This window comes from Lepidochelys kempii, chromosome 13 (genome assembly GCF_965140265.1).
Source record: "Lepidochelys kempii isolate rLepKem1 chromosome 13, rLepKem1.hap2, whole genome shotgun sequence".
NCBI lineage: Eukaryota > Metazoa > Chordata > Testudines > Cheloniidae > Lepidochelys > Lepidochelys kempii.
In genome coordinates, this window is record NC_133268.1 from 32091881 (window position 1) to 32116816 (window position 24936).

General features: G+C 47.5%; 1 protein-coding gene across 14 annotated transcripts in view; it reads right to left on the bottom strand.

Moving 5' to 3' along the window:
* The window catches only part of CEP250 (centrosomal protein 250), a 121166-nt gene that overhangs the window by 78294 nt on the left and 17936 nt on the right, over positions 1-24936 (bottom strand). For all 14 annotated transcript variants that reach the window (XM_073310071.1, XM_073310062.1, XM_073310065.1 and 11 more), the window contains 7 exons: positions 22922-23028; positions 11893-12138; positions 10643-10739; positions 10013-10111; positions 3536-3697; positions 2943-3121; positions 2280-2462 (listed from right to left, as the gene is read on the bottom strand). In XM_073310071.1, the coding sequence (XP_073166172.1) occupies positions 2280-2462; positions 2943-3121; positions 3536-3697; positions 10013-10111; positions 10643-10739; positions 11893-12138; positions 22922-23028 (1073 nt within the window). The remainder of the gene's footprint in view (positions 1-2279; positions 2463-2942; positions 3122-3535; positions 3698-10012; positions 10112-10642; positions 10740-11892; positions 12139-22921; positions 23029-24936) is intronic.

Here is a 24936-nt window from a genome sequence, read left to right on the forward strand (position 1 = left end):
CTACATGCTACAAGGGGCCACAGCAATGGTTCCCTCAACCCACCCAGCAATATTGTTAACCTATCCAACTATACTCTCAGCCCAGCAGAAGCAGCTGTCCTATCTCGGGGCCTCTCCTTCTGCCCCTCCACCCCCATGAACATGATACAGTTCTGTGGTGACCTAGAATCCTATTTTCGACGTCTCCGACTCAAGGAATATTTCCAAAATACCTCTGAACAACATACTAATCCACAGAGGCCTCCCTACCAACACTACAAAAAGAAGGATTCTAGGTGGACTCCTCCTGAAGGTCGAAACAGCAGACTGGACTTCTACATAGAATGCTTCCGCCGACGTGCACGGGCTGAAATTGTGGAAAAGCAGCATCACTTGCCCCATAACCTCAGCCGTGCAGAACATAATGCCATCCACAGCCTCAGAAACAACTCTGACATCATAATCAAAAAGGCTGACAAAGGAGGTGCTGTTGTCATCATGAATAGGTCGGAATATGAACAAGAGGCTGCTCGGCAGCTCTTCAACTCCACTTTCTACAAGCCATTACCCTATGATCCCACTGAGAGTTACCAAAAGCAACTACAGCATTTGCTCAAGAAACTTCCTGAAAAAGCACAAGATCAAATCCGCACAGACACACCCCTGGAACCCCGACCTGGGATATTCTATCTACTACCCAAGATCCATAAACCTGGAAATCCTGGGTGCCCCATCATCTCAGGCTTTGGCACCCTGACAGCAGGATTGTCTGGCTATGTAGACTCCCTCCACAGGCCCTACGCAACCAGCACTCCCAGCTACCTTCGAGACACCACTGACTTCCTGAGGAAACTACAATCCATCGGTGATCTTCCTGATAACACCATCCTGGCCACTATGGATGTAGAAGCCCTCTACACCAACATTCCACACAAAGATGGACTACAAGCCATCAAGAACACTATCCCCGATAATGTCATGGCTAACCTGGTGGCTGAACTTTGTGACTTTGTCCTTACCCATAACTATTTTACTTTTTGGGACAATGTATACCTTCAGATCAGCGGCACTGCTATGGGTACCCGCATGGCCCCACAGTATGCCAATATTTTTATGGCTTATTTAGAACTTGGATTTATGCTGGAAATGGCCCACCTTGATTATCATACACATTGTAAGGAGAGTGGTCAGTTTGGATGAGCTATTACCAGCAGCAGAGTGAGTTTGTGTGGGGGTAGGGGTGGGGGGGGGGTGAGAAGACTTGGATTTGTGCTGGAAATGGCCCACCTTGATTATCGTGCACATTGTGGGGAGAGTGGTCACTTTGGATGGGCTGTTACCAGCCGGAGAGTGAGTTTGTGTGTGTATGGGGGTGGGGGGGTGAGAAAACCTGGATTTGTGCTGGAAATGGCCCACCTTGATTTTCATACACATTGTAAGGAGAGTGGTCACTTTGGATAAGCTATTACCAGCAGGAGAGTGAGTTTGTGTGTGTGGGTTTTGGAAGGGGGGGGGATGAGAAAACCTAGATTTGTGCTGGAAATGGCCCATCTTGATTATCATACACACTGTAAAGAGAGTGGTCACTTTGGATGGGCTATTACCAGCAGGAGAGTGAGTTGGGGGGGGGGGCAGAGGGTGAAAAAACCTGGATTTGTGCTGGAAATGGCCCAACTTGATTATCATACACATTGTAAGGAGAGTGATCACTTTAGATAAGCTATTACTAGCAGGAGAGTGGGGTGGGAGGAGGTATTGTTTCATGGTCTCTGTGTATATAATGTCTTCTGCAGTTTCCACAGTATGCATCCAATGAAGTGAGCTGTAGCTCACGAAAGCTTACGCTCAAATAAATTGGTTAGTCTCTAAGGTGCCCCAAGTACTCCTTTTCTTTTTGCGAATACAGACTAACACAGCTGTTACTCTGAAATCTGCAAGGAAGAACCATTTTCATGTCTCAGTCAGTAAGCAAAGACTGAAAAGAGTCAGGACATCAGGGATGATTAAGTACAAACCCTGCCCTCCAAGGACCAATAGTGGAATGAAGGGAGGAGGGGATGAGGCCACACGGAAGATTAGCAATAATCTAATATCATGGAAATAAAAGCCAAAAATTGCACTCACCATCCTAACCCGACCCCATGTTCCCTTCCCTGGTGCCTCCCTTCAGCTCCTAGCTTCCACCTCCATGCCTGTGCAGCCACCCATCACTGCCACCTCCAGCACTCAGCCACCATTCCCAGCATGCTTCCACAGTGCCCCAACCCCTCGCCCTGTGGACAGATGACAGAAGAGCTCACAGGCGCTCCCTCTCCCGAAGGATCCTCTCCATCTCCAGCTGCTGCTCCTCCTTCTCCCCTTGAGACAAATCTTCCTTCAGTTGTAGCTCAGTGTTGCTTCGGCGCAAGCGCCAGGCCTCCTGCTCAGACACCTCCAGCTGTTGCTGCAGCTCTTCCCTGGCCTTCTCCAGGTTCACACGGTCACTGCAAAGAGGCAGGGCCCAGTCAGCAGAATGAGGATAATCTGGCATGAGCAGATCCCATCCACACCCGTCAGGATTGAATGTGGGGGGAGGGGTTAAGAAGTAATTGCTGCATGTGAACCTCTTTTCCTCTCCTGGGAGATGAGGTGGGGGAAAGGGGCTGGGGAGGCTGTTGTTCTCACTCAGTGGGATGCAGTGCTTGGCAGAGAGCCTCTCTACAACCTGGGGATGCAGGATGCTCCTAGGGAGCTTAGTTTAAGGGTGGCAGAGGTTGGACTGGACACACACTGTACTCGGGCAGCTCTCCAATTCCCTCAGGCAGCCTGGAGATGGGGCAGTGGCTAGGAACATGAATTGCTGGTGACAGGAAAAGACTAACCTGAGAAGCAGAGCCAGATTTACTATGGAACAAGAGAGCTCTTAGCCCCAAACACTGCTACTGAAGTCCCTATACGACGTGGAGGGAGGACATAGGGCTGACCTGCTGAGCGTTTCCACCAGTGATTGGAGATGCTGCATCTGGCTGGTGAGTGTCTTGCAGTTCTCTTCCAGTTGCTGGAGCCTCTGCCTCAGCATCTTGCATTCCTCTTCCTGCTGCCTTTCCTGATGTTGCAGAGAATGGACAGCATTCTGGCTGGCTGAAAGCTGCTCCCTTAGGGCCTGCCAGGGGAAGAGGCGGAATGAGTGTATGAGCAGGAAGGGGTTGAGAAGATGGGTCCAGGAGGACCAGCTAGGAGGAGGTCAACAGTTAGGCCTGAGGGCAACAGCAGCTGAAGAGTGCAGGGAGATAGTTCAAACATACGTCAGCTGGGAGAGTCAGGAGAGGAGCGGATCATCTGAGGGCAAAAGATGTGATCCAGTGTGGGAGGGTGCTCAGGTTGTGAGGGGAAATTACAGAGGTAGTGGGGGCAGAGGAATGGCAGTCTCCGTGTGGAGAGAAGGATGGCTGGAGGGCAGGAGTGAGTGGAGGGGGAAAGGCCGGACGAGGCATAGGCATTTGAGAGAGTGGGCTGGCAGTGGGGTTGGGGAAATTGCTGCCAGTGTCAAAAGAATCCTGCACCCGATCCCGCTCACCTGTACTGCCCGGCACCTCCTTGACAATGCTTCGTGCACCAGAACGAGGGCCCTTTCCATGTCACTGGAACTCATCAGGGAGGAGAGGGCGCTGGATTCAGGATGCTGGGAGCTCTCAGCCCATGAGATGTTGACTGCGTTGTCAGTATCGTCTAGCACGGCCTGAAACCCCAGACCAAGCTGTTACTCTTTCCCTCCTATCACTCACTCTTATTTACCTATGTCTCCCTCCTCCTCCATGCCACCCTTCAGGCAATAGGGAAGATTGGTTCTGGTGGCCATGACCTCCTGCATTTCAGGTACGGGTGCTTCCAGAATAATGCAGAACAAGAGAAAAACCGTGGGGCAGGAATGGATGTTATGTTTGTACTCCCTCCATTCTAGGCCTTCTGGGGGCTTACTTTAACCACTGCTCAGCTTCTTGTGGCCCCCAGGCACCGTTTCTGCCTCATTTAAGGCTTCTTTATGCCGTCAGAGAGATATAAAGAGCTTTAATGTAACAGAATCAGGCCTCTAGTGACCAATACCCATGAAAAGTAGTATTAAAACTCCCCAGAGGAGAAAGCAGCTGAAGAATTCTGAAGAATATGGTAATAGAAGAGCAACTGATCATAATTCCTCTGAAACAGTAGGTTGAAAAGAGCAAGAACTGGCCAAAGAAGCTTCATGAAGCTCTATGCAAAGATCTGAGGTTAAAATTCCTGCGCTGGGAATGGAGAAAGGGAGGCAACCTAAGAGGAACAGTCAGTCAACTAAAGTTTGTAAGGAAAACCAGGGGCAGTCAAAAAGAATGAGTTAATGTTACCAGCACGTGCAAAGGAAACACAGAGGACTTATACAGATGTGCAGGGAAAGAAGAATTACTCATCAGCACATCAGATTGACTGAAAAATACAAGTGAAAAGACATTTAAACTTATATGGATTAAATGAACAAACAGACAGAACAATAATGACTCGCCTCACACAACATGCATGTGGACCATGCAGCTAACAGTAAGGTTGCCCAGTTAAAGGCCACAAGCAGGAAAGGAAGTCCAGGAGGCATGTGGGTAAGGAACGCCAAGCACACAGAAGTTCTAAGACTTTATCAAAGTGCTCTTGGGCAGACAGCCATGGGGCTAGTAACAAAGGGCTCTGGAAGTACCAGAAAAAGAGTGGTATGTCAAAGGGTACCTGGTCCTTGTGAGCAGACCAGGCCCAGCTTTCCTGTGTCAGAGCAGGTGGGCCCAACTGAGCCAATGAAAAGGGGAAGGGCTACACCTGGGGCTACAAAGACTTGTCAGAGGGCAGGACAGAGAGGAGTGATTGGGGCAGGCTGTGCCTGGGGAAAGATTCCCCCAGAGGAGTGGAGTTAACTCCTGTGGTGGGTCCTTGGAGCAAGGACCAGGTTCCCAGGAAGTAGCCCTCGAGCTGGTGTTCCAGAAAGGGAGCAGAGTGGACTGGGACTGGGAAGCTGCAAATAGCTGGATTGTCCGAGATGCCTGGGAGTGGAGTCATGAAACCCTAAGACAAAAGGTTGAGCAAAGGGACGTTTGTGTTTGTTTTATTTCCTTATGTTTGTACACTAAATCTTAAAGGACACTGGACATGGCAGTATATGCTTGGAAGTTGGGGAGAAGCCCTGCCATGTCACATGGTGTTAAACTTAAGAGCCAGAAATTGTCAAGCTGCTGACAGAGTGACAGGAGAGGCCATGGCAAAATGGAACACAGAGAGGTTGGGACATGAAATAAGTGCTAGCATCCTGTTTCAGGGCCCACATCTAGGGCTTCTGAGACAGGCTGGGAGGAAGTTCTCCTTCACTCCCTGAATCCTGGAAGGGACTGCTCAGATGCTCCTTGGAGGGCTGTGGCCCAGAATGAGAGCCAATTATGTAGTGCTGTATAGGGAAAAGAAAATAATGTCCCTCCTGACCCCTGCAGCAATCAGGCAAGGCCTTGAAGTAGGAGATTTGATTACTCTTATATTGGGATTTCTAACAAGTGTTATTGGTCATAAAAAATAAATACAGCCGCCATATCTGACCTAATACATCCAGTACATTTCCGAGGCAGATTTTGTTGTTTGAAGCACCATTTCCTTTCATTTGTTCTATATTCACTGTACCCTAACCTCAGCAAAGGACCCACAAAGGACCCACCCTTATTCTTCTGTCATGGGACAGTGAAAACTGATGTATCTTCCATAATCTGGATAACAATACTCAGCATTTCTTTAGTGATTTTCTTTTGATGCTCTCACATGGCTTTACGAAGGAAGGGAAGTGTTATTGCCACTTTACAGATGAGAGATGAAAGCCATAGTCTTCAAACAAGGGTGCCTCAATAAAGATAACCTAATTTTTCATTTAAATCATTTGAAAGCAGCACTTGCTCAGCCCCTCTCAAAAGTGAGCCACTTTCATTTAGGAGTCTTAGTATGAATTTAGGAAATTATCTTTAGGCACCCAACGCTGAGAATTCTGGCCCAAGTAACTTGCCCAAAGTCACAGAGTAAAGCAGAAATAGCATCTCTAATTCCGAGTTGCAGTCTAGTGCCCTAGCCATGGGACACTCAGTCAGTTCCCTTCCTACACTTGTTCATGCAATCTAAATAATGCCAGTTTTTACAGTCGATTATTCACAAATGTAAGGCCAGATGGGAACATTATGATCTACTCTGACCTCTTGCATACATGGGCCAGATAATTTCATCCTGCATCAGACCCATAACTTCTGGTTATGGTAGATCTGATCTTTTACAAAATACATCCTGATCTTGAATTAAAGATTTCAGGTGAAGAACCCATAACATCCCTGAGTAATTACAGCAGAGCAGTAGCTGCACTATAGTAACGGTTGTGACTCACTGTTTAGCAGACTACTTTTCCACATACTGAATCAGAGTGTCCTGACATTTGCTATGCTTCATGGGTAGGGTTAGTGGACCAAATCTGGGGTCACTTGAGCAACATGTTCCTGAGAAAAAGCCACGTGATATCAAAATCCTCTTTTTTCTGGCCCACCACACACCTGGGTCTCAAACTATGCCAAAACTGATATCACCTGCTCAGGGTTGATCTCAGCTAGCACACAGCCCCTGCTGCCCCTTTGGGGAAGCAATACTGAAAGAGTTTGAATAAAGTTGGGAACTCCAATATGGGTTAACCATAACTGACATGTTAAAGAGAGTGAAATGTGCATATGTAGCAATACTAAGGGTATGTCTACACTACGAAATTAGGTTGAATTTATAGAAGTCGATTTTTTAGAAATCGGTTTTATATATTCCAGTGTGTGTGTCCCCACAGAAAATGCTTTAAGTGCATTAAGTGCATTAACTCGGCGGAGTGCTTCTACAGTACCGAGGCTAGAGTCGACTTCCGGAGTGTTGCACTGTGGGTAGCTATTCCACAGTTCCCGCAGTCTCCGCTGCCCATTGGAATTCTGGGTTGAGATCCCAATGCCTGATGGGGCTAAAACATTGTCACGGGTGGTTCTGGGTACATATCGTCAGGCCCCCTTTCCCTCCCTCCCTCCGTGAAAGCAAGGGCAGACAATCGTTTCGCGCCTTTTTTCCTGAGTTACCTGTGCAGACGCCATACCACGGCTAGCATGGAGCCCACTCAGCTCACTGTCACCGTATGTCTCCTGGGTGCTGGCAGACGTGGTACTGCATTGCTACACAGCAGCAGCAACCCATTGCCTTGTGGCAGCAGACGGTGCAATAGGACTGGTAGCCGTCATCGTCATGTCCGAGGTGCTCCTGGTTGCCTGTGGGAGGTCGATCAGGAGCGCCTGGGCAGACATGGGCGCAGGGACTAAATTTGGAGTGACTTGATCAAGTCATTCTCTTTAGTCCTGCAGTCAGTCCTATTGAACCATCTTATGGTGAGCAGGCAGGTGATACGGATTGCTAGCAATCCTATTGCATCATCTTCTGCCGGGCAGGCAAGAGATGAGGATGGCTAGCAGTCCTATTGTACCATCTTCTGCCGAGCAGCCATGAGATGTGGATGGCATGCAGTCCTTCTGCATCGTCTGCTGCCAGCCAAAGATGTAAAAGATAGATGGAGTGTATCAAAACAAGAAACAGACCAGATTTGTTTTGTACTCATTTGCAAACCCCCTCCCCGCCCCCCGTCTAGGGGACTCATTCCTCTAGGTCACACTGCAGTCACGCACAGAGAAGGTGCAGCGAGGTAAATCTAGCCATGTATCAATCAGAGGCCAGACTAACCTCCTTGTTCCAATAAGAACAATAACTTAGGTGCACCATTTCTTATTGGAACCCTCCGTGAAGTCCTGTCTGAAATACTCCTTGATGTAAAGCCACCCCCTTTGTTGATTTTAGCTCCCTATAAGCCAACCCTGTAAGCCGTGTCTTCAGTCGCCCCTCCCTGTGTCAGAGCAAAGGCAAACAATCGTGCATCTGAGTTGAGAGCAGTCCAGAGCAGTGTCACAATGGAGCACTCTGGGATAGCTCCCGGAGGCCAATACCGTCGAATTGTGTCCACAGTACCCCAAATTCGACCGGCCAAGGCCGATTTAAGCGCTAATCCACTTGTCGGGGTGGAGTAAGGAAATCGATTTTAAGAGCCCTTTAAGTCGAAATAAAGGGCTTCATCGTGTGGACAGGTACAGGTTTACATCGATTTAACGCTGCTAAATTCGACCTAAAGTCCTAGTGTAGACCAGGGCTAAGGCTGAGTTGCTGAGTCAGTTTAACTGGGTGGCCCAAAGTGACGTGATGCAGCCACTGAACTTGAGCAGCACAGTGAGTTTACGTCCTAAGTTCACACCTCTCTGAACTATTATTTCAGGCGGTATTCATCTCCATGGGGTATTCTCATCCATCTGAGAACATTTCATTGAGATCAATGGGGCATGTCACTCCCCTCTGAGCCTCCTCTGGTGAATGCATGTGTGTAGAGACCCGTCCCACACACTACGCACAGATCTGGGGTAGGGATCTGGATCTCAACTCACCTCACCTGCCCCTTCTTGTCTCAAGAACAGCCATACTGGGTCAGACCAAAGGTCCATCTAGCCCAGTATCCTGTCTTCCAACTGTGGCCAATGCCAGGTGCTTCAGAGGGAATGAATAGAACAGGTAATCATAGAATCATAGAATCATAGAATATCAGGGTTGGAAGGGACCCCAGGTCATCTAGTCCAACCCCCTGCTCAAAGCAGGACCAATTCCCAGTTAAATAATCCCAGCCAGGGCTTTGTCAAGCCTGACCTTAAAAACCTCTAAGGAAGGAGATTCTACCACCTCCCTAGGTAACGCATTCCAGTGTTTCACCACCCTCTTAGTGAAAAAGTTTTTCCTAATATCCAATCTAAACCTCCCCCACTGCAACTTGAGACCATTACTCCTCGTTCTGTCATCTGCTACCATTGAGAACAGTCTAGAGCCATCCTCTTTGGAACCCCCTTTCAGGTAGTTGAAAGCAGCTATCAAATCCCCCCTCATTCTTCTCTTCTGCAGGCTAAACAATCCAAGCTCCCTCAGCCTCTCCTCATAACTCATGTGTTCCAGTCCCCTAATCATTTTTGTTGCCCTTCGCTGGACTCTCTCCAATTTATCCACATCCTTCTTGAAGTGTGGGGCCCAAAACTGGACACAGTACTCCAGATGAGGCCTCACCAATGTCGAATAGAGGGGAACGATCACGTCCCTCGATCTGCTCGCTATGCCCCTACTTATACAATACAATCATCAAGCAATCCATCCCCTGTCGCCCATTACCAGCTTCTAGCAAACAGAGGCTGTGGATACCATCCCTGCCCATTCTGGCTAATAGCCATTGATGGACCTATCCAGCTATTATATGCACTCCTCAGACCCCACTACTTGCCCTTCTCTCCATGGCCCCTCCAATCTTACCAGGGACATGTGATGGCAGGGAAGAGGGTGGAGCTAGCAGGCAGTTGCAGCCTTGGGGAAATGAGGGTGTGGGGAGGACAGTCAGAGAAATGGACGAGCTGGAGGGAAGAAGGTTGGAGGCACTGGTGCAGTGCAAAGGGTGTAAGGGACCATCCAAACACTGTTTTTGAAAACCCAGTTTAATGACTATCACTTTGAAGAGGGAGGACTGGGCTGGGCTGGAGAGGCAAAGAGATGAGATGAGATAATAAGTTATTAAGGCAGAAGGCTGAACAAGTGTTTCAGCAAAGCCAGGATAAGGATAAAAAAAAAATACTGTTAATGTTCCAAAAAGACACGACTTGACCCCTACATTCCTTCTCAGGCAAAACTCCCAGTGACTTCAATGTTTGCTTGAGTAAGGTCTACGCAAAGTCTACAGGATCTGGCCCACAGTGAAAGGCAATTTACAGGCAAGTGAGATGTGAGAAGTTAGATTTTCCAAGTCAGGGTCTTTTCCCAGATTTCTGGCCTTTGGACATGTACACATATATTGTGCACTTCCTGTGCCTTTCCCAGATATGTCTGTAGCAGAATGGCTATAGCGCCAGAACATTTTATTTACCTGAGTTATGTCTTTTATCACCTGATGAAGGGAAAGGGTTTCTTCTTTGGCATTCTTGGTCAGTGAAGCTTTATATTCTACCGCCACCCGACTGGCCTCCTAGAAACAGAATAAAGAAAGGATGAGTTGGAGCATTCCCATCTCCCCTAGCACTGACTTGCCACTGTGCCTCAACTCCGAAAAGAAGGGCCAGCTCTCGGGATGAAAGGGTACATTACTCTTCATGGCCCAGTCAATCCTTATCCTCTCTGCTGAAATGAACAAGGACACCAACTTCAATGTGAACACCTGATAACTCTGAACGAGACAGGCCAACAAGTCATTCTGGATAAAAAGAGAAGCTGTCTGTCATATGCTGACAGTCTTTGGTCACTGCCCTAACTGGATTACAAGTGTCTGAGGTGAAATGTTCTGTTACAAGCTCCCCGATGCTGGATGAGATGTGCACACAGGTCCCCTGCCGCTGCCCAGCCTTCCGTTGCCAACCACAAAACACACAGTTAGGCAAAGTGCCTTATGTTCCCATATATGGAGGAAGCCACAACTCTTTATGCTGAGGCTGGGGGAAAAACACAGCTCAAACCCAAGAGCTTTTCTGTTGGGTTGCTTTTCCACAAATTTCTCACACACCAGAATCTCCATCGTGTCACTAAGCGTCTTCACGGTCATTTCTTTCTCCTCATTCTGCTTCTGGGACTGCGCCAGCAAGGCTGAGAGCTCCATCACCCTGAGAAGAAAAAGTCTGTGCAATATTCCAAAAGCTTGGTACACCATCAACTGCATAGGAACTATGTCTGAAAGTCTGTGCAGCACCTCCATGACATACACCACAGAAGACTCAGCCTAGAGGGAGGGGACAGAGATGGCTTTAAGCCACCTTTGGGCCTTCAGGATTCTGAGGTGCTCTGTGGTTCTGGTATGGTAAGTTATAGCAGCCCCATGAAGGGCTGATTACGGGCTGTGTCACACCCAGGAACCCTGTAACTTTGAGCACTGTGTAGATGCCCCCAACATGTCCCTGCACCTGGTCTTGCAAGGGGGCAGTATAAGTGGCAGCCCCATGCAGCATCTGCACTGTGGAGATTCTCTCTCCAGCCCCTTGCAGCATAGGTCTGGTTACCATAGCATTGCACTGTGGTGGGGGACAGAACCGGTCCCTTTACACTGGTCATCATTTCTCTTCAATTACATTACAGTAGAACCTCAGAGTTATGAACACCTCGGGAATGGAGGTTGTTCGTAACTCTAAAATGTTTGTAACTCTGAACAAAACGTTATGGTTTTTTCAAAAGTTTACAACGGAACATTGACTTAAAGCTTTGAAACTTTTCTATGCAAAATAAAAATTATGCTTTTAACTATCTTGCTTTAAATGACACAAGCACAGAAATAGTTTCCTTACTTTGTCAAATCTTTTCTTTAAACTTCCCCCCCTTTTTTTTTTAGTAGTTTACATTTAACACAATTCTGTACTGTGTTTCCTTTTTTTTTTTTTGGTCTCTGCTGCTGCTTGATTGCATACTTCCGATTCCAAATGAGTTGTGTGCTTGACCAGTCAGTATGTAACTCTGGTGTTCGTAACTCTAAGGTTCTCTTGTAACTGTAAACCCAGCTTTGCCTCCCACCCTCCAAGGAAATCCCCATTTCCACACACACTATTACTCCCAAGTTCATCTCACTCAGAGAGCCCATTTTCTTTACATTCAGGCTCCTCTATGCCTATTTCTTTTTAAAGCCAACAGCAAATACCATTTCAAAAAACAAGGCCAGTACGGAGTGGCTGTGCTTTGAAGGAGAATACAGATTGAATCCAAAGGCCTCTGTGATAAATGGTGAGAAACATTCCCCAAAGGTGTGTGGGGTTTTTAAGACTAATTTACCTGCCTTGAAGCTCCTCTTTCTCTATATTCCCTTTGACCTGCAAGCACATCACTTCTTGGGTTTTCTGGTATACTTCCTTCTCCAGCTCCTGAGCCCTTGCACAAAGCTGTTGTGTCTGATCCCTTGGGGCAGATCTTTCCAAAGTGTTCGACTCCCAGTGCCGTGTACCAGAACTTAGATGGAAGCAGCTGACAAGTATTGATCCAGAAAGTCTTATCTGGTCTGCCTTCAGTGCTGACAAGTCCCTAAAGCAGAATAAAATAGTAAAATAGATCCTCAAGAACACTTTCATCTGCAAATTCATCTTTTAACCATGTCACAACATGACAATTACAACCCATTGTCGAAGATCAGTATTCACATTTTCCAAAGCTGTTCAGCCATCTCAGATACTTAGAGGATAAGTGATCTGGTTTGTAATCAACTAAGGAAGAAGAGGATGTTTCAATGCTAGTCTAGGACTAGGGAGACCCAGCTTTAATTCCCAGCTCTGCCACAGACTTCCTGTGTCTCAATTCCCCATCTGCAAAATGGGGATAAAGCACTTGTCTACCTCACAGGAATGTTGTAAAGAAAAATATACTAGAATTGTGAAACATTCAGACAGGGACAGATAAGCATCTAAGGGCTTGCATACATTTTCTTTTTGCACAACCCCCACTCCTCCAAAAAACCCAAACAAAACAAACACACAGCTAAAAACCTGAATGCAAAAATCTTGCATTATTATACCATTAAAGGTGATCTACACTAAAAATCAGGAAATCCCAAAAGCTAAGCTACTTCCTGAAGTATTGACTTCGCCTCATTATAGATACATCATGTTTTTCTAGTATTGTTTCCTTTGTTAAAGCATTACATGTGTGCAACATGGCAAAGATTCATGGGCGAAACCTGAACTTTGGGATTTTCTGGTTGAGTGCTTGATTTAGCAACTTTAATTTCTACACTGATACTAAGAGGGTTCTCCCCAGTCTAACTTCCCTGTGTTGTAAGGAAAAAGTTGGAACTTTCAGGTTTCTGCAGCTAACAATTTCCACAGGCTTGACCAGTGGCTTGTTCCTCAAATTCCAATTACAAAAGTGTTATAAGCTCCTTAGTTGGGAAACATGGCAGGAAATTTATATGGATGTACTTGTCTCCAGCAGGGTGTATGGTGTGGTATGAGGCGCATGAGGAGCAGAGGAGGTTGTGAAAATACAGAAGGTCTCCTGCCCAAAAATTAGACTGGCTGTGTGCAAATCCAGGGATTAAGTTAAGATGGGGCTAATTACAGGCATACAGTTAAGGTTGCCCAACACACCCTCTTGTACAACTCTGCTATAGTTAAGGTTAAGAACAGCTTTCTGTTTAAAGGACTACTCTAAAGTGCCCTAAAATCCACATAGTTACTTTGATTGCTTTGACATCTGGGGGCAGAGAGTAGGGGTAGTGAACCAAATTAGGAGTCTGTTGTAATAATTGGAACCTAGCAGTCCTACTCCAATTATGAGCTTATCTGATGGAAAATGGGTAAAGGTTTGTGAATTGTCACAACAAGCTGTCACATAAAAATTGTTTCAGAAGAAAAGCGGAAGGCTGAATTAGTGGACGCTGACTGATTGGGAGGTGGGTGGATTGGAAGGAGTGAGCTCTACCATCATGGCTGCTACCACCACTATTTCCTGGAATTCCAGGATACGCATTTTCACCATTGGGCCTTCACTGTCCTGATTGTGGAGATATCCTGACCAGACTGGGCCAGAGAGAGGGACACCACCTCCCCAAGCTTTGGTTAAATCATGAATACCACCTGGGATGGGAGACCTTGATTCTTGCTGTCACCCTATCCCTCCTGTGTCCTTTTCCTTCCCCACCTTATTTCTTCTGTTCCCTTTTGTCTACTGTTTAATAAGAGACTGGCTTAGCTGGCCAAAACTATACATTTTGTACCACTGCGTAAAGCCAGTGCACAAGGAGCTGGCTAACAGCAATGCCTGAAACAGTCTGATGCTTGTAAAAGTTTACCAGGTCTCTGAGTGGCTGATCAGAGCAATGCTTTCGCTAGTGTTTCTCCAGCAATGAGATCGCAAGTGAGAGTCACCATCAAAAAGACAGAAGCTGTTCTTTTTTTCCCCTTTTGCATGTGTTTGTCTGGTTTTGTCTTCAAAGAAGCAAGATCTGACTTTAAAAACAACTCCAGCCCATCTCAATTAACTTTTTCCCCAAAAGGAGCGTTACCGCCATCTCTAATACAATTTTAGAGACTGTCAAACAGGGGTTTTTCTCCTTGTAAGGACTCTCTACAGTTAAAGGGGAAATGAAATAAAGCAGGGGTTCTCAAACTGGGGGGTCTTGACCTCTCAGGGGTTCACAAGGTTTTATGTGAGGGGTTGCGAGCTGTCAGCCTCCACCCCCAAACCCCACTTTGCCTCCAGCATTTATAACAGTGTTACATTAAAAACACATTTTTTATATATTTATAAGGTTACACTCAGAGGTTTGCTGTGTGAAAGGGGTCACCAATATAAAAGTTTGAGAACCACTAGAATAAAGGACAGTTAAAATGAAAGCCTGGCTTAATACTTTACACTTAATTCCTTTAACCATTTTTCCTTTTTTTGTATATTTAATAAAGTTTAAAAGCATTTTTAATGTTGTATTTGCCATGGTACTAAGCAGGCCAAGGTCTCAGCATTTGGAACTCCAAATTTTGTTTAAAACTGTTAATATCGTACAGTGACAGGATCAGGTTAATACCGTTGATGCTCTGGGCCCCTTTATTCTACTGAAGCTAACACATCTGGTCATTTAACTCAGGGGATACTGTGCCCCCTGAACCTCCCCCGCCCCAGCTTTTCCTAAGGTTGACAGATTCTACAAGCCGTTTTTTTCCCCAGAACTGGGGATCAAGCATGGCTTCAATCCTACCCACAATGATCTCAATTTCTCAAGATATATTCCAGCTAGCACATGGCATCCATTGCCCCTTGGGGAGCGCAAAACTGAACACAGTATCCACAAGAGAGTTCTGTTTGGCATGTGAGCCTTAGGGTTACACTGTGCATGCCACAGACAGAGTGGCCAAGAGACTTTCAAGCCTGCCATTTATCACTGCAACTGGCTGACCCACAGGTATATGCAGTGGCCATTGAGCCTGACCTACATCCAGCTAGTGTCACTTCAAATCTGACTTATAGCGGAAAATTTAAAAAGGTCTGGGGACATGTTTCTAAAATCCACCTCTGTAAGGGCTTTGGGAGGGGTTTCCCCCTAATTTGTGGGAAATAAAATTATGTGTATTCCCTCTGTATGCTGTCCCAGCTCTGCGCAGGTAGCTGGCACAGCAGACCTCAAGCGAACCGCTCAATGACCACAAGATTCATTAAGGTATGAAGGCACCCGGCCAGGTTTATTGTCGACAAAGCACGGTAACAGCATCTGGCAGACTCTACGAGGATACTAAGGCATGTATGCCCATGACAATGGACACAGCTCAGTGAATGGTAATCCACTGGTGGGCCGTGAGACAGTGTTTACATTGACCGTCCGCAGGCATGGCCGCCCGCAGCTCCCTTTGGCTGCGGTTCGCTGTTCCTTGCCAATGGGAGCTGCAGGGAGCAGCGTGGGCTAGCTGCCGCTTCCTGCAGCTCCCATTGGATAGGAATGGCATACCGTGGCCACTGGTAGCTGCGGGCGGCCGTGCCTACGGACGGCCAATGTAAACACTGTCTCACGGCTGACCAGCGGATTGCCCTGACGGGCCACATGCAGCCCGCAGGTTGCCCACCACTGCTCTAGAACCTCCATGGCTTTGCAGCAAGGTCTTAAAATTTGGAGATTACCCTGGGGTCTAAGATGTGCCTTTTGCTTTCCCTGTGAAAAGCTACCCAAATGTAAACAAGTTATAAGCCTTTGGTGGTGAAAATACCTCAGTTTTCATTCTCTCAGAGACTTCTTAGAGTTTGGCAGCTAAATTCTCAGAAGATTCTGTCTGTACTGAGCATACTTCAGCCAAGGGGTGCAGTGACTGAGCAGGACTTTTTTCCATACAATTACTGCTCCAGGGGACCACTGTGGTGCTAAGCACAGGAACCGGGTGCAGGGAGACAGTCTCTCTTGTGTTCTCAGTGCTCCCCCAGCAGGTACCCAGACAGCATGGAAGCATGGAGGATAAGGTGGAAGCAGCATGCCTAGGACTGGAATACAGAGGGGTCGGGGGAGCTGAGCCTGCTAAAATAGAAGTGGAGTGGAGCGAGTAGATTTGAACAAGGAACCTGGTTGGGAAGAATAGACCTGGGAGCTTGGTGTGGGGCACAGGAGGAGACTGAGAATGACAGAGCAAGGAGAGGGACTAGAATCAGTGGGAGCAGGGTGGAAGATGGATCTGACAAGGAATTGAGGGTTGTGGAAGGTTGGAACTAGCTTAGCAACAAGACTGAGGGCATGAAGCCAAAGGGGAGAATGGATCTGGGAGCCACAGTGGGGGTAGAAAAATTCAAATGTCAAAGAGAAGTCTGGAGAGGAGACTAGGACTGGCTGGTCAAGGAGGCTGGGATGAGGATGAGAAATCAGGGTGAGTGGAGACTGGGAGAGAAGGGACACAGGACTGGAAGAGACACAGGCGAAACGATCTGTACCCACTACAGAATTCTTCCAGAGTCTCACCAGTCTTCTGCTGTCAGCAAATATCTGTGAAACCCCTGGCAAAGTGTGCACCTCAACCCCCTCTGTGTTCAGAAGATGAAAATCTACTATTGTTGCCAGTTACTCCATTAGCTCAAGTGGTAGAAGTCTGTGCGGTGGATATAAAGATTCCAACCCCATCAGTGATCCATGCGGGTGTCAATATGATGCCACATGATGGAATTTCTCTCTTTTCAGTTTGCTTTTTCAGAAATCCAATAAATTACAAATACAAAAATCAATTAAAAGAATGTTAAGGTTGCATAATCAAGCAGTCAAATGTTAGGAAACATCTGAATTATGGTTGCCTGTGCAAAACTTTAATTCAATCCCCTTGCACATATGAATTACGATATAGTCTTTAACTATGATTACATATTCCTCCTCCACGTATGGATGGCCCCCTGGCAACCATTTAAGATTTTTATCTTCACTATTACTGAGTGGCCTATGCATTTACTGCAAAGCATCAAAATCCTGCAGTGAATATAAAATTACTAATTTCCTCATGGGTTTTTCTATGGTGCTCTCACCATATTACTTTGGTGTTTTACAAACATTAATTAATTGACTTCTGATCCACTTCTGTGAGGTGAGGCGGTATTATCCCCATTTTATAGGTAAGGAAGTGAGGCACAAAACTGTCAATCAATCTGAGATGCCTAAAGCCTGATTTTTCATAAGTTTACAGCACTCTGTATGTTCCAAGCACAGCTCCCATTGACTTCAGCTGCAGCCGAGGGTACTCAGTACTTCTGCAAATCAAACTCCATGTGTCTGAAGTCGGGCGCCCACAAAATAAGGAACACAGAATTACTGACCATCTGGCTTGTGACATGCCCAGAATCCCACAGGAACTCTGTGGAAAAGGCAAGGATAGAATCCATTTCCCTGAAACGCTTCATTCTCTTCTTACAGTCTTCTGCCTCATTCAATATACACCTTCAACTTCTACAACAAATGAGGCAGGAGTCCTACGAACAACCTCCTTTACTATACACCCAATTCATTCCCAAAGCACTGTCCATCCCTGGACTGCATGACATAGGGGCCCTGAGGGAAAAACAGTATGCAAAAATGTAATTAAAGACTGTATCATAATGCATACGCACTAGGGTGTTGAATTTAGGTTGCACAGGCAATTATCTTCCGAGTCCTTGATGTTGAAAATTTCACATTCTTTTAACATAGATTTTGGATATAACATTAAAATATAGATTGCATGTTGCACCGGAATCCCTGACTGAGTTTACTGGATTCCTCTTTCTGCAATGGCACTGGAGTCACTGTTCTCAGTGACTTCAATGTCCATATTTTTACTAGGTTAACTCTACGATTCTATGGCAGCCATGATATCTTTAGACTCATAGGACTGGAAGGGACCACGAGGGGTCATCTAGTCCAGCCCTCATGGCAGGACTAAGTATTAGCTAAACCAGCCCTGACAGGTAATTGTCTAACCTGCTTTTAAAAAGCTCAAATGACAGAGATTCCACAACCTCCCTACGCAATTTATTCCAGTGCTTAACTACTCTGACAGTTAGGAAGTTTTTCCTAATGTCCAACCTAAACCGCCCTTGCTGCAATTTAAGCCCATTGCTTCTTGTCCTATCCTCAGAGGTTAACAAGAACAATTTTTCACCCTCCTCCTTGTAAGATCCTTTTATGTACTTGAAAACTATTATGTCCCCTCTCTGTCTTCTCTTCTCCAGATTAAACAAACCCAATTTTTTCAGCCTTCTCTCTCACAGATCATGTTTTCTAAACATTTAATAATTTTTGTTGCTCTTCTCTGGACTTTCTCCAGTTTGCCCACATCTTTCCTGAAATGTGGTGCCCAGAACTGGACACAACACTCTAGTTGAGGCTGTATCAGCATGGAGTACACCAGAAGAATTACTTCTCATGTCTTGCTTACAACACTCCAACTAATACATCGCAGAATTATGTTTGCTTTTTTTGCAACAGTGTTACACTGTTGACTTATATTTAGCTTGTGATCCACTATGACCCCCAGATCCCTTTCTGCAGTATTCCTTCCGAGGCAGTCACTTCTCATTTTGTACATGTACAATTGACTGTTCCTTCCTAAGTGGAGTACTTTGCATTTGCCCTTATTGAATTTTATTCTATTTTCTTCAGACCATTTCTCCAGTTTGTCCAGATCAGTTTTTAATTTTAATCCTATCCTCCAAAGCACTTGCAACTCCTCTCAGCTTGGTATCATCTGCAAACTTTACTGCAGGGGTCTCAAACTCAATTTACCTTAGGGCCAGTGCCAGTCCTCAAATGCTCCCAGCGGGCCAGTAATGTCACTGAAGATGGTGTTCAGAAAACAAAACGTTTATATTGTATTTTTTATTTCGAATTTCTTAGAAATAATGAAACTGTCATACAACTTTATACAATTCTTGGCCTGCCAGAGTTTTTTTAGTGTTTGCCAGACACCTGGCAACGCTTCAGTTCTGTCAGTTTGTTGATGTTTGGCCTCAGTGACTGAGCAGTTGAAATCTTCAGGATTGCAGCAAGGTGGGCGTCAGATAGTTGCGTTCAGTATTTTGACTTGTTTATATTCATTGTGGAAAAAAGTGACACTGCCTCCATTGCTGACTCTGCCTAGCGACTAGTGATGGTATCTCTGCCCCTCTCCCCCAGCCAATGGGAGCTGCGGGGGGTGGTGCCTGCAGCAGACAGAGTCAGCAGCGTGGCTGCATGAGTTTCTCCTCCGTGGGCCACAGTGGGGAGGTTCTCGGGCCACAGAGGGCCCGCGGGCCAGGAGTTTGAGACCCCTGCTTTAAAGTGTACTCTCTATGCCATTATCTAAATCACTGATGAGGATATTGAACAGAACTGGCCCCAGAACTGATCTCTGTGATACTCCACTTGATATGCCCTTCCAGCTTGACTGTGAACCACTTTTCGGGAATGGCTTTCCAACCAGTTATGCACCAACCTTATAGTAGCTCCATCTAGTTTGTATTGTATCTAGGGCCATGAAACTCTTGGAGCTGTCCCAAGTGGTTTTTAGCTCAGCACATATAGTTGGCCATGCTCTAGATCTGGTGTTTGGACTGGGAGTGAAGATTACACCTTTTTCATAGACTGACCATTCCCTCCTACACTTTGGGGTCTGACACACCTTTATGGTTGGACCAATTAATCTATTTTATTCTTGAAGGTATATGGAACCTGTCAATTTCCAGATGGTTCTGAAGTACTCAAATTACTCTATTAATGGCCTTGTGGAATTGTATCATTTTCTTTTGTCCTCAGCTATTAATTCAGTGACTTCTAAATGCCTTTGTCCAATGCAGGGACAGGCAAACTTTTTGGCCTGAGGGCCACATCAGGTTTTCAGAATTGTATGGAGGGCCGGTTAGGGGAGACTGTGCCTCCCCAAACAGCCAGGCATGGCCCTGCCCCGGACCCCTATCCGACCCACCCTGCTTCTCACCCCCTGACGGCCCCCCCACCCCCTCCAACCCCCCTGTTCCCTGTCGGCCCCCCTGCGACTCCTGCCCCATCCACCACCCCCTGCTCCCTGTCCCCTGATCACCCCCAAACTCCACGCCCCTGGCTGCCCCCTGCCGCCCCATCCAACCCTTCCTCTCTTTCCTGACTGCCCCCCAGGGACTCCTGCCCCATCCAGCCGCCCCTTCTCCCTGTCCCCTGACTGCCCCTGGAAACCCTGCCCCTGACTGCCCCCCGCCATCCCATCTAACCCCCCTCTCCTTCCTGACTTCCCCCCGTGACCCCTGCCACCATCCAACCCTCTGTTCCCCACCCTCTGACCGCCCCGACCCCTATCCACACCCCCGCCCCCCGCCTCGATCTTCTCTGCTCTCTATCCAACCCCCCTGCCCCCTTACCGTGCTGCCTGGAGCACAGATGGCTGGCAGTGCTCAGCTGCGCTGCCTGGCTGGAGCCAGCCATGCCACCATGCAGCACAGAGCACCGGGTCAGGCCGGGCTCTGCAGCTGCACTGCCCCAGGAGCTCACAGCCCTGCTGCCTGGAGCACTGCGCTGGCGGCCAGCGAGCTGAGGCTGCGGGGGAGGGGGAACAACAGGGGAGGGGCTGGGGGCTAACGTCGCAGGCCAGGAGCTCAGGGGCTGGGCAGGACGGTCCCAAGGGCCGAAGTGGCCCGTGGACCATAGTTTGGCCACCGCTGGTCCAATATCTCACTCTCATAGGCCTCCATGGTTTACAGACTCCCCCTGACATATGGAGCAGGGGATGATAGGTGTGGCACCGGTGGCAGAAGTCCACTGCTGAGACTGATTGAAAAAAATTTTTTAAAAGTCTTACACCATAGGTGTGCAGAACACGGAGGTTACCTAGTCTCCACCGTGGTGTCTGCAAAGTCCAACTTAGTAAAGCAATTCCAGTTGTCGAGTAGGCAAGCTGTTCTTGATTCACAGAGTTAAGACCAGATGGGACCATCTAGTCTGACCTCAAACAGCCTGGCCCCCCGCCCCCATCTGCCCCCTCCCATTTCCCGCCCCCTGACTGCCCCCCTGGGACCTCACCCCCTATGCAACCCCCCCTGCTCCCTGTCCCCTGACTGCCCCCTCCTGGACCCCCCCACTCCTAACCCCCCCCCCGGGGCCCCACCCCCTATCCAATCCCCCCTGCTCCCTGGCTGCCCCCAGGAACCCCCTGCCCCTTATCCAACCGCCTCTGTCCCCCCGCCCCCCCCGCCCCGTTACCATGTCGCTCAGAGCGGCAGGACTGGAAGCCACGTCACCCGCCCGGAGCTAGTTGCACTGCCCATGTGGCGGCGTGGCTGCAGGGTAAGGGGGACAGCAGGGGAGGGGCCGGGGGCTAGCCTCTCCAACCAGGAGCTCACAGGCCGGATGTGGCCTGCAGGCTGTAGTTTGCCCACCTCCGTCTTAAGGAAACAAATGCAAAATTTTCTCTGCTTGACTTTCAGCTCCTACAGCCAACTGTGGTTCTGGAGGTACTGTGACTAATTCCGGATACATCCTGCAAGTTAGGCCCATGCACCTTCTGGCTGATGAAGGCCAGTGTACTAACTCTCTTTTCTCTATATAGGTAACTTGCTGCTTATATGATCCTTATCATCACAGGATCAAGACTATCAAGCCCCCCTTACTGATCAATATTGACAGTGCTATCACTTATCTACCTATGAGCAATCTTCCTCTTCTGGGAAAGAGTTAGTTGTGGCTGGGCAATTCTAGCAGTACCTGATGTCCTCAGATATCTTTCCCATTAGTTACTTTTCAGGCATGGGCATGGGCCAGGGCCAGAAACTGCATTGGTGGGTTTTGAGCAATGTCCACATCACAATGGATTAGGACAAAGTTCCTATGCTGATTCTTTCCCATTTGCCTTTCATGCTCTTGACCATTAGGTATTATTTGCACAAGGGTCAGTGGAGTCATTTTTCTTTCTTTGTGAAAGATCCCAGAGATTGGGATGGCTGCTCTTCTATCCTGTGGGCTTTCTCCTGTAGAATTCTGCAGCATCCTGTCTTCTTGGCCTTCCTGTTCACAGCACATGGGGTCGGACAATAAGGAGGATTATTGAGTTAATGTGGCTGCAATGTCCTCAGTATGCTTACATCACCCAGCTCTAGGATACTCAAACCCAGCATTTGGTTCCAAATATGTTTAAGAGGACCTGGTCCTCATCTTTAGTATAGTCTCCCAAGAGATGCTGTGGAAGCCCACCAACTGAGATATTTACAATGATAAAACAGAGAGAGTACTAGAAGAACAGATGGAGACAAACAAGTCTGACTATGGACTAGGTTAACCGTATGAATCTTTCCTTTCTCTAACCTTCATGATTCTGTTAAAGAAACAGAGGAAAGATGAGGAGCGACAGAGGAGGTGGAGAAGGAAATGGGAGCTGCATGAATCAAGCCCATCTGCTGAAATGACTAAGAGAATTAGATGCCCATCTCTCATTGACTTTCACTCACCTAGGCCCTTTTGAAAATCCAGGCCCTTCCGTTATCATTGAACAACTGGTGTGTACTTTAGGCATTTTTGAAAGCGAGCAGTTTGACTTTTTAATGAGGCAATTTGAAAATATGCCCAGACCTCACCACTGCCCTCCAGTTCATTCTTCACAATGCTCAGGCATCCCTAACCCATTCCCACCACCATCGCTGCTTGGGACCCCATACTTGCCAGCCCAGAGAATAAGATTCTTAAGGCAACCCAGGTCTTCCAAGGAGAGTGTCATAACAAGACATAGTTATCTCCTTTATTTTCAGCTGTCGGAGGGAACACTGTGTCCTTTAACTGTAAACCCAGCACCATCAGGGCTCAGAACAAGGTGTGAGGGGAAGCACCCATTTTTCCTCAACAGCTTGAGTCCCCATTCCTGCTCACCTGTCAGTTGCAGTCTTCATCTCCAGGAAGTGACGGCGGAAGGTCACCACCTGCCGCCATAGGCTGAGAAGTCGATTATGTTCACAGTTCAAGTACCCGTCAAAGAACTAAAAGTGCAGAGACAAAAGCAAATAGCTCAGCCACATGGTGCTGGTCCCCTGCACACCACTCACACCATGTGAGGTGCCCTTTTCTCCCAGTAGGGAGAGAGTCACCATCTCAGACACAAAGAACTTCTTTGATAGCATTCCCAACAGAAAGGCCAAGGACCTACTCTGAGTGTTCTTCCTAGGGCCACCACCTGAGCACAACTAATAACAGGCCCAAACCTCAGCCACCATGGAGATTAACAAAATAGTCACTTAACAATCCTGTCTCACCCTGCAGAGATGTCCAAGAGCCAGTCTTGAGGGACGTTGATGAATATATGCTGGCTAGCATATATATTTATATAATATTAATAATATGTATTATCCACACCATATAGAAATATTTTAGTATGCATGACGCACCAATATTGTAACAGTGATGTAGCCGAAACTGGACTATTCCATAATCCCAGTTACTTATGCTAAGCATTTCATAACTCCTTGCATTTACTGAAGTAAACATTTTGCATAAGCAGACACGAAACTTGTCAAAATCAAGATACAGTCCATTCTACGTCTAAGAGTGTGTCTACACTACAAAATTAGGTAGATTTTATAGAAGTCGATCTTTAGAAAGCGATTTTATACAGTCAATTGTGTATGTCCCCACTAAGCGCATTAAGTCGACGGAGTGTGTCCTCAATACCATGGCTAGCATCGACTCACAGAGTGGTGCACTGTGGGTAGCTATCCTACAGTCCCCGCAGTCTCCACTGCCCATTGGAATTCTGGGTTAAGCTCCCAATGCCTGATGGGGCAAAAACACTGTAACGGGTGGTTTTGGGTACATGTCGGCAGTCTCCCCTCCCTCTGTGAAAGCAACGGCAGACAATTGTTTTGCACCTTTTTTCCTGGGTTACCCATACAGACACCATAGCACAGCAAGCATGGAGCCCGCTCAGCTCAGCACTGCTGTTGTGAGCATTGTAAACACCTCGCGCATTATCCTGCAGTATGTGCAGAACCTGGCTAGGAGACGCCAGCACAAGGACGATTTTGCGGAGGACATGGACACAGACGTTCCTGAAAGCACAAGATGTGGCAGCTGGGACATCATGGCAGCAGTGCAACAGGTTGATACAGTGGAACACTGATTCTGGGCATGGCAAACAAGCACAGACTGGTGGTACCACATAGTGTTGCGGGTATGGGATGATTCCCAGTGGCTGCAAAACTTTCGCATGCGTAAGGCCACTTTCCTGGAACTTTGTCAGTTGCTTTCCCCCACCCTGAAGCGCAGGAATACCAAAATGAGAGCTGCTCTGACAGTTGAGAAGCGAGCGGCAATAGCCCTGTGGAAGCTTGCAACACCTGACTGCTACCGGTCAGTCAGGAATCAGTTTGGAGTGGGCAAATCTACCGTGGGGGCTGCTGTGATCCAGTAGCCAACGCAATCACTGACCTTCTCTTAACAAGGGTAGTGTGACTCTGGGAAACGTGCAGGTCATAGTGGATGGCTTTGCTGCAATGGGGTTCCCTAACTGGGGTGGTGCCATAGATGGAACGCATATCCCTATCTTGGCACCGGACCACCTTGCCAACCAGTACGTAAACCGCAAGGGGTAACCTCTCATTGGTGCTGCAAGCACTGGTGGATCACAAGGAACGTTTCACCAACCTCAACGTGGGATGGCCAGGAAAGGTGCATGACGCTCACATCTTTAGGAACTCTGGGCTGTTCGAACAGCTGGAAGAAGGGACTTACTTCCCAGACCACAAAATTACCACTGGGGATGTTGACATGCCAATAGTTATCCTTGGGGACCGAGCCTACCCCTTGCTCCCAGACTCATTAAGCTGTACACAGGCAGCCTGGACAGTAGTAAGGAGCAGTTCAACTATAGGCTGAGCAAGTGCAGAATGGTG